The 17,170-nt window shown below is 34.4% G+C and overlaps 2 protein-coding genes across 5 annotated transcripts in view; one reads left to right on the top strand and one right to left on the bottom strand.

Annotated features, from left to right (window-relative positions):
- The window catches only part of LOC106135913 (A disintegrin and metalloproteinase with thrombospondin motifs like), a 112,989-nt gene that overhangs the window by 86,844 nt on the left and 8,975 nt on the right, over nt 1–17,170 (top strand). For both annotated transcript variants that reach the window (XM_060951123.1, XM_013336321.2), the window contains exons 4-9: nt 4,315–4,410; nt 8,202–8,337; nt 9,056–9,163; nt 11,399–11,531; nt 12,165–12,294; nt 16,133–16,275. In XM_060951123.1, coding sequence (XP_060807106.1) covers nt 4,315–4,410; nt 8,202–8,337; nt 9,056–9,163; nt 11,399–11,531; nt 12,165–12,294; nt 16,133–16,275 — 746 coding nt within the window. The remainder of the gene's footprint in view (nt 1–4,314; nt 4,411–8,201; nt 8,338–9,055; nt 9,164–11,398; nt 11,532–12,164; nt 12,295–16,132; nt 16,276–17,170) is intronic.
- LOC132903277 (homologous-pairing protein 2 homolog) lies at nt 10,040–16,247 on the bottom strand. Of its 3 annotated transcripts, none has more exons than XM_060951125.1 (4): nt 16,112–16,247; nt 15,289–15,563; nt 14,625–14,883; nt 10,040–10,582 (listed from the first exon to the last, which is right to left on the bottom strand). In XM_060951125.1, the coding sequence occupies exons 2-4, from the start codon at nt 15,512–15,514 to the stop codon at nt 10,516–10,518; spliced, it is 552 nt and encodes a 183-aa protein (XP_060807108.1). In that variant the 5' UTR covers nt 15,515–15,563; nt 16,112–16,247; the 3' UTR covers nt 10,040–10,515. The 3 variants fall into 3 exon arrangements, with proteins under 3 accessions (XP_060807108.1, XP_060807107.1, XP_060807110.1); XM_060951124.1 differs by lacking the exon at nt 10,040–10,582 and adding an exon at nt 13,441–13,608; XM_060951127.1 differs by lacking the exons at nt 10,040–10,582; nt 15,289–15,563 and adding an exon at nt 13,441–13,608 and having other exon boundaries at nt 16,112–16,236.

Below are 17,170 nucleotides of genomic sequence, written 5' to 3'. Positions count from 1 at the left end.
AATAAAGTATTCGACACTGTGAGTCTCAATTGCGCACGCGTTTAATCTATACAAACATAGTATTAGGTACGTTATAGGTATACGTCCGGTCTAGCGTCATTCAAGCCCTAAATTCTTCTACCAATATTACGCCTTAGGCAAACGGAATGCGTTTTAGTAGTGAACTAATTCATTTATAATGTTTCTGACATAATACGGTCGTTGAATTGAAGTGCGGTGTCTTGTTGACATTGGTAGCTAACATTATTGACATTACTTAGGCTAAGATATCTATTAGTTTTGCAGGAAATATTAATTAGCTTATGCCTCAGGCTTACACTAAATACTGAGTTTAATAGACACTTCGTTGCCATTTAAACGCCAAGATTTAAAGCTGTCGAGAAATGCAAAGCTTAGGTAGGTATATTGATTTTTTTGGCGGGAACCCAAACGTCTAAATTGACGTTTTGTCCGATTTATATTTTTTAATAAGATTCTATAACCTTTTGTGAAAAAGGGGAATGTTACAATACCAGTGTGGTTGTGAATTAATTACTTCCCTTTTTTATAGGGGTTGACGAAACTATGCCACGTAGAGATTTGGGTTGGAAATCTTTTATCGTGAAGAACTCCGAAAATTATGAAAAAAATTATGAGACTTGTGAAAATGTTTTTATTTAAAGGCTTCATATAGAAAGTTCAACCAGCTCTTCCATCTAGAAGCATCCATTAATATTGCCATGTGAATTTTACAAGTGTCGCACAAACGTTTCCGCAGTCCAGCACGCCACGATCACTATCAGCTCACGAGACACGACCGCGATGGGCCGATTGTTCAGACCCAGCGGCTGGTGACTTCACTAAATTGTTGGATTTTATTAAATAAAAGCTTGATTATCTCGTTGGTGTCGCAATGTAATTTCAAAGATTTAAAAATTTTCGATTTTCGATTTTTAAATTTTAAAAATATTCTGCCACTTTTACCGCTCTGTTTCCTCGTGATCACTCAGGTTTGTTATTCTAGTATGGCAACGAGGATATAATGTTACATACATACATACATATGGTCACGCCTTTATCCCTTGTGGGCTAGAAAGAGCCAACAGTCTTGAAAAGACTGGTAGGCTACGTTCAGCTATTTGACTTACATAATGTTAGTAGTTACTTTACATGTTTCCATAATAAATAATATCATTTTCACACCTTCTGAATATAAAAATATTAGCTATTGCTAGCGGCTCCGGTAGCGTTTAGTGAACGAATACCTCGCATCTGTTTAAACGATGTCGCCTGTGGCTGTCATCAGGTCATCTCGAATGAAGTGTAAATATTCTCAAAGTTTGCTAAATTAAACATGTAGATAGCATTAAAACGTGAGGAATATATTCTTCATTGTCTCTTTCTCATGTCATGACGTATATAACTTCTAAAAAAAGACTGCCTTTTCAACTCTTCTTAAAAAGTCTGTGCGTGAAAAGGTTAAATAAATATTTTACGGTAGGCCCCCTACCATAACACACTTCCCGTTTTGAAATCTTTTAATACACGGGTTGGTAACGTTTTTATCCTTTACCTACTCGCTTTTTACGAAATTATGTACTCTTTCTTACACACGTCTAGTAATTAATACTTACAAGTCATGTATAGTATTTCAATTTCTCAAACGCGGTTTAGGAATTATCCCTGTCCCTTATTACGCTATTACTCAAATGACCCGGGTAAGGTTTAATGTTCTCTCTTGATATGTTAACGCCTGCGGTTTCGCTTGCAATTTGCGGTTGACGCGTGAGAATGTGCATGAAATATGAAATCGTACTAATTAACAGTTCGTTCGTTTTATTTTGTGTTACTTAGTAAAGCTAGGTACCTTTTCTGACAAGTTTATGAATAACTATTATTTTCATAATGCGGTTTGTATGGACATTTAAAAGGAAATTTATTGAAGTATTTATAGATGCGCGACCACAAAAATCGCTGAATAAAAATCTGTGTGCAAAACCAAAACAATTAAAAGTATAATGCAAAAGCTTATTATTTACTTTAAATTATGTTCACATCTGCTTTGGTACGAATTCTGCAAATTCTCACTACAGTAAAACCCCATTCAAAAGCTCGTATGTCACAATACGATTTTCGCGGAAATAATCCCAATAAACAGCATATTCAAATAAGCAGGTATGTGTCGTTCTAACTCCCGGAAATGAATCAACATTCAATCAATATTTTGTCATACCAAGGATTCTATATTATTAAACCATTTTCCGTGAAACGTTTTCTAGGCACTTATATTTTTATGTGTTTGTCATTAGATATATGTCATTTCTCGAGAACTTCGTTCCGAAGGGCAGTGACGCAAGATGTGGTGAAATACATCATTTTACGACTAGCTTTTGCCCGCAGCTGCGCTCGCGCAATGTTTAAGGAATACAAGCTTTCTTACAATCCCACGAGAACTATAGTTTTTTGACGTATTCAGGTACCACACGTCCTCATCCAGACTTTTAATTACAAGTATACATACACAAAATTTCAAGAAGGTTGATTCAGTACAAAATGAGTAAAGAGCTAACAAACAAACTTACTTTCGCATTTATTATATTACTTGGACTCGTTTATTTGGGAATAACTTTTTGTTACATTCAATTAAAAAACAAAGAAAACATTTAATAGTTCATTTACTTCTGTAAGCAGATTAGCAATTTGATTTCCAATGCATACACGACTTTAATTCAGTACGACCACCGACATTTTAAGGTAGTTCGTAGGTTTGACTCTGCAAAATACTTTCTCATGCGACGCGGACGTCGAATTGTCATCTAGCAACTCCCACGCATTGATGCAATGTATTCAGCTCACGACGAGATCCTCTCACGATAACTTTAGGCGCGTTTAGTGATAAGCAGTTCGCAAAAGTGTTCATTACATTTACTAATACATACATCAAATTTGTCATTTGCATATACTTAGTCTACTGTGCGAAGCTTCGTTTTCTTGGGAAATTGCCTGAAAAAATCCTATTTTATTTGGAAAGGAATATATTAATATTACATCTAAAGATCCAGCAGCGTTCTAGTTTATTTGTTAAAAATAGACATCAAGAACTTAAAAATAATTTTTTCCTTCAAAATATTAAGTGCGTTATGTTGATGTTTGATCGGATGGGATTGCTTTTATAATGAGAAAGGTAAACTAATGGTAGCCAAATATGACCCCGTAGCTGCGTCCCATGGGAATTTCAGGATAAAAAGTACTTATTATGTTATTCCAAGTTATATTATACCCGTGTTCCAAATTTCATTAAAATCTGTCAAAGTAGATTTTGCGTGAAAGAGTAACAAACATACATACACACACCTTACAAACTTTCGGCATTAACCTACTATTTTAGTAGAAAAGCATTTTGCGACATTCAGTAGTCCATGAAGACAGAGTCACGAGCACCGGTTAGTAATAAATAAAATAATGACATCCGGAGAGGGTTAATTGAAACCAAATTGGTTACATTCCAAAGATACTGTAATCACAATTGACGGAAGGAACCCATGAAGGTCAGGAACAGTTCCGTCCAAAGATTTGCGGAGATAAATTTTTAATTATATCGACACGGTAGATAGAGCTATCGAAAAGTAATTTACATTGTTATCTTTAGGACTGTGGTTCTGTTCCCGGAAGTACTTTAAATCTTTGTATTAATATAATCTTTGGGTAGACGGACATTTCACGGTAATATCTAGCCCTGGAACCTTCAGGACAATTCCTTGGCCCCTTTCCAAACAGTGATAATAACCTTAGATAGGATATGCTTTAATCTAATTTTTTCCACCCTTGGATTGGAACTTGGAACACATTATATGAAAGCAAAAACGCCTTATTAAAAATTTCCGAGTATAAATTTTACCTCGAATGTTTTATCATTCATTATGTTAAAGTTTATTTGGCTAAAAGTTAGTTGATAGTTTATTTTGTCTAATAACTTATGCTTTAAGGTTATAACTTATTCTGTATGTTATACTGTATGGAACGAATATTTGTTTTGATTGTATAAATTGTTTATCTACATTATTATGTACACGTTCGTCCAAATGATAAATTGTCATTTTAAGTAATTTTTAGATTCTTTTATGAAAATACAATTTAACCACTTCTGCCATTTTAAATTTTCTCAAACTTTAAATCTTGATTCTGCCTATCTGATTATGACTATCCATATACACTGGGGACCCAGCTCTTAAAAAATTAATTTCATAAATAATACATGACCTCGAAAGAATTTGTTTCACAATACAGCCATCCTAATTTTCCAGTCATTGTTCTAAAACTAATATCGATTTCCAGGAAGGCGACGAAGACTTGGGCGAGCTGTACCAGGACGAAGAGAATGGCGCTGCTCTGCTCATCAGGCGACACCCCAAACACGGGAAGATCGTTGTGGTAAGTTTATTTTATTTTGTATACCAATCCTTTTTGTGAAAGTTTTATTAAATACCTAAAATCATATTAATATTATGTTAGATTTTTAATGTTAGGTGTTAGAAAAACGAAAACTCTCTGGCTGGTGATGGCTTTAGGTGTTAGTAAAAATAAAGCAGTAATCCATGAAACCTAAGCTTATGTACATCTCGAACTAGTGTCCCTAAGATACACCTCTCTACATTCAAAAATCTGATGGCAACCAAATGGGAAGGTATGGAGTGGTTCTATTCTAAGGTACCGGAACCAACACGGTAACATACTATAACAATTGTAATAATAAAATATCGATGTTAATTTTTATCTTTCGAATCTTTTGGTGAGACCTACATAAGTCGCATTTTCATTATCCATAACCATAAACAATGGATGGCAAGTAGACTAAGGTCAGTTGCGTAACGGCTCCCAGACCAGACACCTATTGTGTAGAAGATTTAAAATTATAATCTTATTGGGACTACATACTTAATGTGTTTTTTAAACGTCGGAACATGTTTCGCGCAAGGAAACAAAGTATGTAAGGTCGTTGAAAACTCGACTAAACACAAAAGCACTATCCCAACTCATAATGTGAATGCAAAAGTAAATTTGTTTGTTTATCTTATATATACAATACATATCTTATATCTTCTTGAAATTACGCGTACCTATATGTAATAAAGAGTCAGGAGAAGTATATAGGGTTCTTTTATCCCGATAAAAACTATAGAGTACTTACTCATATAGTGGGTACTATAGTTCCGTGTGGTTCCCAGCACCAATACCAGAAAAGAATAGGACCACTCCATCTCTTTCCCATGGATGTCGTAAAAGGCGACTAAAGGATAGGCTTACAAACTTGGGATTCTTTTTTTTTGGGCGATGGGCCAGCAACCTGTCACTATTTGAATCTCAATTCTATCATTAAGCCAAATAGCTGAACGTGGCCATTCAGTCTTTTCAAGACTGTTGGCTCTGTCTACCCCGCAAGGGATATGGACGTGACCATATGTATGTATGTATGCTCTCGTGAGATTTGCGAAAAACCAGTATTATTTTGTAGCTGGCGCTTAATTCGGGCGGGTGGAGCTGCGGTTAAAAGCTACTTAAGAATATACCTAAAACTAAGGAAGTGGCAAGTACTGATAAATGTGTCGACAACTGATAATAATCACCACTATCAGGTCATCATTCACCATAAAGTTTTTATATGAGATACTTATGTGCATTTATCAATTCTGAGTTTTATTTAACAGCTTTAAAATTATAACTATGCAGAAATCTGCGTGCGTTGCAAGACACAAAAACATATAGTCACGTCTTTATGCCTTACGGAAAATAAAAACCATTAGATTTAAAAAAACGCTGTTATTTCACATACAAATCCGTATGGCTTAATTGAGATTCAAAAAGAGACAGGTTACTCATCGCATAAAAGAATAATCCCAAGTTTGTAAGCCTTTCCCTTGATTGGCTGCAAAAACAAAATGGCATTTCTATTGTCTCATATTTTTCCGATTTCTATGGTAAGTACACGTGCACAATTTAATATTCTTGCTCCAAATATGTCTCAATAATAACGTTTGGAAAGTAATTTTCTTGCTATTGTTAAAAATACATCTACCTACTTTCAATAAGTACAATACTTATTTATCTACAAATTATGCTACAACTAATCTGATTTTTTGTATGTATGTATAATCTGATTCTATTCAGAGTTAATAATCTAAACCATGACCTGGTATTTGTTACTTTTTTAATTTGGTCATGACATATCAATTAATCAAGTTAAAGTTTGAAATAAAAATGTAATTATTGGCTTAATTCAACTGAGAAAAATGTCGTCATTGATATGTCAAACTGTTATATTGTCAGTTAATAGCTTACTTAACAAAAAGGCACCTATTTATTATTCAAAATATTTAGCGCTTTGTTTAAGAATAATATAAGTTGTATGTATATATATATATATTGTTGCAACAGCTATCTAATACATAATGTTCCATAGTGGGAATAGAATTACAAGCTTAGTTTATTTTATCCTCATGAGGATACCTTCGCCTTCACTTTCAAAAAAATATTTATTTAATAAAAAAAATTGCACGTAAAATGTACAACAGGTGGACTTAATGCCACAAAGCTTTCTCTGCCAGTCGTACCTTGGGACACAAAGGAAAATCGCGAAGTTCTTAACGTGATTTTTCTTTTTGGTCCATACTTCATTACTCTCAAATTCATCTAATGGTCTTATAATGAAGGTTGGCTATAATTTGTCACCTGCAATCTTAAAGTCACCGCTTTGATCCGAAATAGGTATTATTATGTTGATTTGAAGATACCTACCATTGGCGAACCCCAAATACATCTTCTGTAATGAGGACATCTAAAACACGTGAGGATTAAGAACAGTGCCGTGTGGTTTCCGGCACCAATACAAAAAAGTATAGAACCACTCCATCTCTTTTCCATGGATTTCGTAAAAGGCGACTAAGGGATAGGCTGACAAACTTGGGATTCTTTTTTAGGCGATGGGCTAGCAACCTGTCACTAGTTGAATCTCAATTCTATCGATAAGCCAAACAGCTGAACGTGGCCATTCAGTCTTTTCAAGACTGTTGGCTCTGTCTACCCTGCAAGGAATATAGACGTGACCATATGTATGTATATATTAAGAACAGATCGAGTTACAATAAAATTCAACAATGTATTCTCTCGTCCACATTCTATTCTAAGTATAATTTAATATTGTGAAGTTAACGTTATTGAAGAAAATGCTGCAGTGCAGTTTGTTACCGCTTCTTCTGCACTGACGCCTTGGAAGCGGCAGTAAACTTAGTTTTTAAGTAATTTATTTGACGTCAACCAATGTTGTTAAACCATACGACAATTATTAAGCGATATATAGTATCCTATAATAATGAATAAAAATTTTGAATTTGAATTTGAAAAAACATCACAATTATAGGCAATTGTTAAAACATTCGTGACGACGTTCCGTCCTATTTCCCAGCGGCTCCTCCGCTGTGTGGTAACGTGCGGACCAATAATTACGTTTTCATAATCTGTTTCCCCCGCTAATGGCTTCCCCAAACTGGTTCATTGTTTCAAAACTAATGTTGGCAAGATTTTTTTATTTTCCAATAAATATCGATGTTTTTACTTTGCCGCAAAAAGGCACAGGTTCGAATCTCATCTCGGCCATGTACCAATGAATTTTGTCAAAGTTATGTACATATATTAGTTTGAATACTAACCGATGCTCCGATGCTCTTACGGTGAGGAAAAACATCCTGAGGAAACCTGCATATTCAGACAACTGCATTTACACATGCATGATCGATCCAATACGGGTTAAGTTCCCTGCAAAGGTTGCGGAGGTCAGACGGGAGTCGCTTCGTGTAAAAACCTGACTCACCCAATCCAGGATCCATGGTCAAAGGCATACCCCGGGCTCCACTCCAGAGGTGAGGATGCAACCGGGACTAAAGCCAGGAGGAAGAAGATCGAATTTTGTACTTTTTCGTTTTTATCACTATCATGAAGTAAATCTTGATGACCTTAAGGCTTCGTCCTTCATAATGCTAATGTCGCATACACATTATATGTATGCAAAATGTCATGGATATCGGTTCAGTGGGTTTGATATAAAAGACGGACAAACAAACACACTTCACATTTACTTTTAATATTAAGTATGGATTATTCCGTTTTCTATGACTTTATATGATGAATTGAGTAAGTGTGTGACAACTGAATAAATATTTTGCCAACAGGAAGGCTCAATTGGTCACGACCTGGTGATCCGCCCGATCCCGGACTCGATGACTGCGCCCGCGCAAGACGACGAGATGTTCATGGACCCATCCAGCATGGCGGACATGGTCTCCATAGATACGGGGCTGCCTCTCAGTGAGTTGTCTTTTACATAACTGTTTTTGTTTATAACGAATCCAAAGTAAGTGAAATATTATTTATTAGGTTGCAATTAATTATTTCTTATGAATTCCGAATTAATTACTTTCCTTATAGCTATATGAGTCACCCTGTATACCTACATTAATTTTAGTGCGTAATAACTCAATCTGCCTGGTGGTAAGCAAGATGAGACCTAAGGTGGAGCACGCAAGCTTAAATAATGCCTATTCGCTCATGCCTTGGTTAAGTACCATTTCACAGCTAAATCATCGACTCGATCTCCATGAAGTTTTACATACATGTAGTATGAAATGGAATTGAAAAAAGGTATTAGTTTTTGACGCAGGTGAACCCGCTGACAAAAGCTAGTATACTCACAAAACGACAAAACCTCCAGGAGGAACATCCAGGCTACCACTTTTTTCTGAAAATTTGCACAGGGGCAAATAGTTACTCGTAGACAATGGTTTAGAATAGAGCTTAATAGAAATCATTGAGTTATACGACTATTATAGAATGTAATAAATACAACCTTTTCACCTGTTGCCTGAGGCGGCATGTTTGGTGATGGTCTACTCGGAAGAGCTTACCATTACTATACCAACCAATTCAAGGCTTTAAATACCCTTACTTTAATGTCAATGGGATCATCTTCCTAGTGGTAGCTACCAAAACAGCAGCTATCTCTCACATACCTTCTACATTTTTCTAGTGAAGAGGAAAACAGAAGAGCAGGACAGACTGAGGCGAGCGCTGAACGGAGCTCAGCACGTCATCATCAAGAGGGATCCGGCCGAAGGGGACCACCTTGGAGACTATGGTAAGTATCTCGTATTATTATAGCCATAGAAATAAGAATAAGATAAAACAAAAATAATAATGTACTTTGAAAATATATGAAGAAATGTATAGCCATAACATCGCATTATCGCTAAGAGGAAGAAGCCAGGAATAACTTGTCAGCGAAACAAATCGCGGATTAGTACAACTGAAAAAAGAGATATTGAGATAAGGTCGCGGCAGGAATCAAACCTGGGCAGTCACTTTTTCTATATCTGATACCTTAGAACCATTTCACACAAAATAACTAATTAACCGATACTAACTACCTTCTCGTCATCTTAGATCAAAATAATGGAGCATTTAAAAGAATGCGGTACGTAATATTTATTGAATAGATATTTGCTTGAATTACTCAGTTTAATGTCTCTACAATACCGTAAAGTGGCTCGCGTTTAATTATCTACAATTAAAATAAAGTGGACAAATAATAACATTCTTGGGCATGTTCCGTGTATCTAATTGAAGGATTGTGGGTTTATTAGTTATGAAAGAACATACCCATAATCTGACTAGGTTTTTATAAGATTTACACATATTGTAGTAGATTTCTAAAGCGTAGGTACTTTGTGAACACTCAAAACACATTCTCTAGGCAAGTTTTTGAATTAAATTCAGTTGATCATTTTAATTATAAAAACTTGTAGAATTTAGAAGCCCAAAATAGATATGGTTCTCGGAATTTTATTTTAATTTATCTAGTTTATAGTTCCGTAATAAAACAAACAAATGGTAGATTGATAAAGTTATCAGTATTAATTGTGCCTTTTACAAATTGTATTTCGTACAATATATACTTAAATAAATTTAATAGAACAGCAAATAGCAAAAATAAAATGGATATCCGTAATTTCATCAATTATGGGCAGAGTTTGAAGTTAACTTCAAACTAAATTTAATTAACTAGTCTCCCAGATCTTATTAGCACATACTGATTCAGAACATGATAGGTATCAAGTAATATTTAAATAAGTAGTAGCAATTTACATGCAATTTAATCATTAAGCTATTAAAACATCTGCATAGTAGGTACAATATGGTCAACATATTGATTAATGACACAATTATATCGATTCCACGTGCTATCGAGCACGTGACGTGATCATCGGATCGCATATCGATTTAAATCGATTGGATCTTACAGATGTTATCGGTACACCGGTTTTTGTGATAGTCACGTATCGATAAAAGATTTCGTAATATTTTTTATCTTAAAGTAAGTAGTTACCTATTTTTATTTTATTAATCACATTATTACAAAAAAAATCCTGCTGAGGTTGCGAAGGTAATAGGAGCCTCTGGAACACCTGATGCAGAACCATTATAGACCAGCTAAATCACCCGGATTATGGAAACGACGGCTTGAATGTTGTCCAACCTGATGAGCACTTTCTTTTGGCTAAAAAAAATGGAAGATCTGGATCATGTGGTGATGAAGAATCCAAAGGGACCAGCGACTCTGTAATATGTATGGAAATTTGAGTAAATTTAATAACCTTAACCTTCGTATTTCGAATAACACGCAGACGGAGTAGCGGGTGTCAACTATTTGAATATAAGTATTGACTTACGTTTGAATTTATTTTATAGTAATGGTTTAGTTACATGTCTAGAAATTCCCTATTTTTTAGAAGCCTATCGCCAGCAACTTAAGGCGATTTATTTCAAATATCTAGTATTATAAATGCGAAAGACTATCCGTCCGATTATGATGTTATTTAAATATTAATAGGTATGTCCGATTTTAACGTTGGTAAAATCTGAGGATAAAAACATTTTTTAGAAACATTACAACGTACTTTGATAGTTTTATGAAAAGTATAGGTAGGTTCCTTGAATGGAAGGTAATACCACATCTAAGATACTACGAAATCCAAGTAGGTAAAAATTGTCATATGAACACTATTCAATGGTAGGTACATATTTGTCAACGTCGATAAAATATAATTTATGTAAAATGTCCGTCGACTATTATTAGAGTTGGTTGTGTGAGATCAAAAACTGGTTTGCGGTAATACCTATAATTTTATGTCCCATTGCTCATAGTGAAATGATGACGCCTGCTTGTCTGACTAATGGTAAGTCAATTCTTTTACAAAGCTTTTACACGAAGCGCCCCATCTGACCTCCGCAACTTTTACAAGGGAACCTTACTCATATAAGATCATACTTACCTTTTCAGAGAGCTATTATTGACCAATTCTTTTGTATACAGCCTTCATGGAACCCGATCACATGGCCAAAAGGTTTCGGCGAAAACGCTCAGCAGATCACAGCAGAAGAAAAAGGGACGCACCCTACGTCATTTACCCTGAAATCTTGGTCATTGTAGACTATGATGGGTACAGGTAAGTGACACTTCTTCTTTTAAATACTTAATTGTCCTATTTCTTTTTTAAATTAGTTAGGACAATTAAATAAGAGGCTTGAGTTAGAATGAGAATTATGTTGTACATTCATACGGCTAAAAAATACTCCTAACATCTAAATAACTCTTATCTCCGTACCACATCTACAATATTGTGAATTAATGTAACCTAAACTTGGAGTATGAAAATCTAGTTAGGACAATCGATTGAATATCTTGTAATGTGATCGAGATAGGTACAGTGGGCTACAGAGAAAAATACACTACCTAATGTTCCATTCAAAAATGATATACTTCTGTGTAACCCACTATACATCATAGATTTCTGTTGTTTATTTTGGGAAAAATAATTAATTACCTAAGACTACCCACATATTCAGTTTTTTGTTTATATAAATGTTAAATTGAAATTAAATCCTGCATTCGATTGTAATCATCACGTCATGCAAAAAAAAAATAGTTAGGTAATATATTTTTTTTATTTGTTGTGTATTTAGTTTGTACAGAGTTGCAAGTTTCGAACTTCCTTTTATCTCTGTCTGTGTAATTTGTTTTCGAAAGATACCTAAATAAACGCAGAATAATTGATATTCTAATATATTTCCAATTTCAGATTACACGGCGGAGATAACGTACAAATCAAACGATACTTCGTCTCTTTTTGGAACGGCGTCGACCTCCGATACAAACTGCTCAAAGGGCCAAGAATACGGATTTCCATCGCTGGGATAATTATTTCTAGGGTGAGTCTCCATTTTATTAACCTCAAACATTGTTATACCTATCAAGAAGTGTATAAATGCAAACTTCTTCCTCCTGCTGTGTGGTTCCCGGCACCAATACAAAAAAGAATAGGACCACTCCATCACTTATCCATGGATGTCGTAAAAGGCGATCAAGGGATAGGCTTACAAACTTGGGATTCTTTTTTAGGTGATGGGCTAGCAACCTGTCACTATTTGAATCTCAATTCTATCACTAAGCCAAATAGCTGAACGTGGCCTATCAGTTTTTTCAAGACTATTGGCTCTGTCTACCCCACAAGGGATATAGACGTGACCATATGTAAGTAAGTATGTATGTTCTTCCTCCTGGCGTTAGTCCCGGTTACATCTTCAACCTCTCTGGAGACTGGCCGGGGTGTTATTTTGAACATAATCCTGTATTGTATAAGTAAGGTTTCCACAACCTTTGCAGGGTTATCTAATTTATATTTGATCTTTGAGAGAAATAAAAAAAAACCGCTGCCTGCCTCACCCCAACAAGACATTGATTTTTTAAAGCATAATTTAAGTTTAAATTAATTCTCGCTGAGCTAAACCTGACGAGCATTGTTGAGCGATTGGTTCTGTATATCTCGAAAGAGATCCACACGTGATATACCTAATGTCTGTAAAAAACTCATCAAAATTATAGTGAGCTTAAATGGAGACAAAATCACATTGTCATATTTTATGATATGAAAGGATCCGGCTTGCAACCAAATATGGTTTTCATAGTAAGGAATTGATATCTACATAATTGTACATGTTATGATTTATGCGAAGTCCGTTATGGCATAAATAGGAAACAGAATTGTACAGTCTACTACAATGTACAAACTACGTTAAATTTTTTTTTGTTACCATAATTTGTGTTTATTTGTAAAAATCATTCCTGTTATGAAGAACGAAGTATGTATACCGATATTTTTCGTGCGATATACTACTACATGGAAATGGGTGGAAAAGTATCACTCCATCTGTTAATGTAGGTATATCGTAGGAGGCGGCTAAAATACAAAAACGAAACTAAGCCTAGTTTTTAATTTTTTCATAATTCATAAGGCGGGTTATTGATAGGCTACTTAAAGCTAAAATAAAGAAATAATTGAGTTTAAATAACAAATGAGAGTTGAAACAATAATTTATTAATTATATGAAAACTAAGACGCCACCAGTTTGAAGTCGGCCATTTCGTCAGTCTCTAAGCAGAGTTCTTCTAGCAAATTCTTTTTGGACTTCGGATAACCTTCCAGTACCGCGTCCAGCATCTCAGAACTGATTCTTTTTCTTCTTCTGGGAAACACAAATATAGGTATGTTAACTTATGCACCATTTACCATTATGCCTACATACCGTGTGGTTCCCAGCACTTTAGATTAGAACGCCATAATTTTCCCATAGATGGCGTAAAAGGCGACTAAGGGAAAGGCAAAAAACTTTGGGATTGGTAAATAGACCTATTAGTTCCGAAAATACTGCTAATAGTGACGACAGGTTGCTAGCCCATCAAGAAGAAGAATCCCAAGTTAATGAACCTTAACCTTTATTGACTTTTACAATATGCACATGCTAGCCGCCATTTAGAGATTTCCCAAGTTTATAAGTTTTTAAATACGCTATAACACAACAACAAAATAGAAATAGGTATCTAAAGCAGTTTCATCAAAATATATGTATTTTATTTATATTTTTTTTATAAGATTTTCCAATACCAGAATTTATAGTACAACACATCTCGTTTTGACCATTTTATTTATATTTCAAGCTTAGTATCAAACTGTTATTGTTTAAAATTACCATTCCATCAATCGTTAGACTATCACTTTCCAATAGAATTTCTCATGAGTATAGCAGTTTTTTTTTGCAAGAGAAATGTAAGAAAACTTGGCGAAAAAATGTGAGAAACTGTACGTACTCTATGAATTGTGTGACAGTAGGTATGTTTTTCTAAGATAAGTGATAGTGTAGTCATATACATAAGGCATCCCGTAATTTCTCGCGCATATAACATTACCTAGTTTTTTTTTCACGCAAAAACATGTCTTTGACTGCGACTTCGTATGCGTAGAAGAGAAAATGAATTGCAGCCTAAATCTATACATACCTAACCTACAATTTCGACAAAATCCGTCACAATGGACGGTGATAAGCGTGTACAAACGGATATAGGTACAGTCAGTAACTTAGTAGAAGTAAAAATGAAAAGGTTTTAAAAATAAGTAAGGTCCATGCGTGGAACAGAGATGGCAAGCTATCGGACTAATCCTAACACAATAAGTTAGGCACATTACGAATAAGAAACATCTCACCTGTATTCTCTAAGAAACTTATCATGTTCAGACAATATAATCTTCTTCTCTTCAGTGCTAACTATTTCACTAGAGGACCTAAGTGTATCCAACTTATTCTGTAATTTCTGAAGCTTATTTTTAATATCTTGGATCTGAACTTTGGCGGAGTCGGTCGTAGGCGCGGCAGTCAGTTGTTTCAAATTCGCCTCAGCTGTTTTTAGTGAATTGCTCTTGTCAGCAATGCTCTGTGTTAAGGTTTTCACGAGGTTGTCGTAATCTGTAAATAAAAAAATAAAACGTTTTTGGTGCGGTTTGTATAATTAGACTAAATACTACACAAATCAATCAGTTACATTTTTAAAGTGAGTATTCAATCTTTAAATATGATTGACTGATATATCAACGTACAGCGAAAACCACTAACAATCTTGAGATTTTAAATTTAGTATGCAGGTTTCATATGATAGATCATACGGAACCTTGAGGGGTCCAACAAGAATTTCCCGAAATTCAAATGTTAACGAGAATTAACAGGATATTTCGTAATATGCGACAGTAAGTAGTTAAGATCCCAACTTGCAAAGGTAGCCTGGTAAGCAAATGCCAACCCCTCCGGTGAAGATGCATGATCGTGCGTATGTTTTCATTTTGTATTAACTATAAATTTTCACAACCAACTTACCGTCGATGTCATTATCGCCTTCCACTACAACATCGGTTTGTACGATGGCATACACTTTCTGTTTCCCATATAATTTACATTTTATTTTGCCATTTTCACTCAAATAATCCAGAGCCTTTTGTATGGCCGACTTTGTGAACGCACCTCGTAGATTCACCGTGACATCAGCACAGGAATATGGTCGATTTGTGTCGGTCAGATATTTCAAAACCGCCTCATTGGCCATTTTTAACCATGTAAAATATATTTAAGTTTTGCTCTTGAGTACCTTTTTTCTGTATTTAAACACAAAACATTTTTTTTTATTTTACATTTGCCGCCATGATGACTTTTTAAGGAAAAGCGTTTAGTTATATGCAAAGACAGTAGATCATACAGCCGTTTTGTACAAATAATCTTCTTTTTTTGTACGATTTTTATATAATTCAAGTTCGGTTCATTAATCCAAATTCCAATCATAATCGGCAGATACCATAACTATACTTAAATTACATGAATATTCAAATGACAAATAGAACATTTAAGAAAAGGTATAGCTATTCAAAACCAGATCACAAGTTATCATTGAATTAATTTGTATATTTTAAACACACCTGCTCTTAAATTGAATTGCTGTTATTTATATGATCATTCCAAGAAAATAACATAAAAATCCGAAACTGGCTGACGTGTATTTTTTAATTCAAGGTTACGAAAGTTATGTAAAAATTGTAAACTCGTTTGTCGCAATGTCACAGTCAGGAGAGGTATAAAAGTAAGCCTAAGTTTATTTGGTTAATTTGGCGGCAAGAAATATAGCTAGTTACAATTATTTGTTACCAACACGTAATAATTTTCTTCACAGGGCCGTGATGCCACGCCATATCTCGAGAGGAATCGGGTAGGTCGCGATGCTATCGACTCGGCCGCAGCGCTCACTGACATGGGCAAGTATCTGTTCAGAGAACGGAGACTGCCCGTCTACGATATCGCCGTCGCTATCACTAAGTAAGTATGGTGAGATGACTTTGCTGAAAAAATGGCACGACAAAAAAGTCAAAATATGTACCATAGACAACAATTAATGTTCCATTTTCAAATTTCATTTCGTTTTTCCCAATTAAAGGACACGAGTAGGTACCTACTCGTGCATGTATAGATTGCCTTAATTAATTGCCTTAATGTAAGTACCTACTGATAATTTGGATTTATGAATTTTGCAACACTATATTTGTATTAGCGAGGTTTCTGTCATCGCTGATATTAAGCTGTTATTGCGCAAATGGCAGCACATTCATCATATAAATACTTATAATGTATAAAGGCCTACTGAAGTAATTCATTCTGTAAATTTTTAATTCAATAACTTTGTGTAATTTTTTTGGATTATGTATTTCAAAAGATATTTTTTTTATTTTTGATAGTTAATAACTTTTATTGAAAAGCCTTATACTTTATAAGGCTTTTCAATTAAAGTTATTAACTTACTTTAAAAAGCTTAGTCTATTAAATGTATCCAAAAATTTAAGTAAGCAATGTTTTCAAGAATATTCTATTGGATGGGATTAGGCTTTTAGAGTTATTAAAATAAGAATAAATATATATAAAATAATTTCCTACTAAATACTTTGTTCATGCCATCTGGATTTTACAGGTAAGATGGTAAGTAATCCACTCAAGTAAATAATAATTATTATCAAATAATAAGAAATAGAACATTTAATTATTTATGTATTTTCCAAGAACTTGATGGAAGTATTTTAGAGATTTTGCGCACATCCAAAAATCACAATACTCAAGAGCTACTCTGTCCTTACCTTACCTAAGTAATAATATACATATATAACAATAATAAGAAAACATACAATACCAAAGCAATAATATAGCAATAATAAGCAAATCT

The sequence above is a fragment of the Amyelois transitella genome, chromosome 24, assembly GCF_032362555.1.
Source record: "Amyelois transitella isolate CPQ chromosome 24, ilAmyTran1.1, whole genome shotgun sequence".
Lineage (NCBI taxonomy): Eukaryota > Metazoa > Arthropoda > Insecta > Lepidoptera > Pyralidae > Amyelois > Amyelois transitella.
Note: the sequence above shows the minus strand (reverse complement) of the source record. Positions and strands in the feature narration are given on the sequence as shown.

Excerpts from the sequence above, each read along its gene's own strand:
- LOC132903277 (XM_060951124.1), bottom strand. The coding sequence starts at position 15,514 with ATGGCCAATGAGGCGGTTTTGAAATATCTGACCGACACAAATCGACCA. Across the intron at positions 14,884-15,288 it reads AGGCGATAATGACATCGACG|ATTACGACAACCTCGTGAAA; the intron begins GTAAGTTGGTTG and ends TTTTATTTACAG. Across the intron at positions 13,609-14,624 it reads AAGTTTCTTAGAGAATACAG|AAGAAGAAAAAGAATCAGTT; the intron begins GTGAGATGTTTC and ends TGTGTTTCCCAG.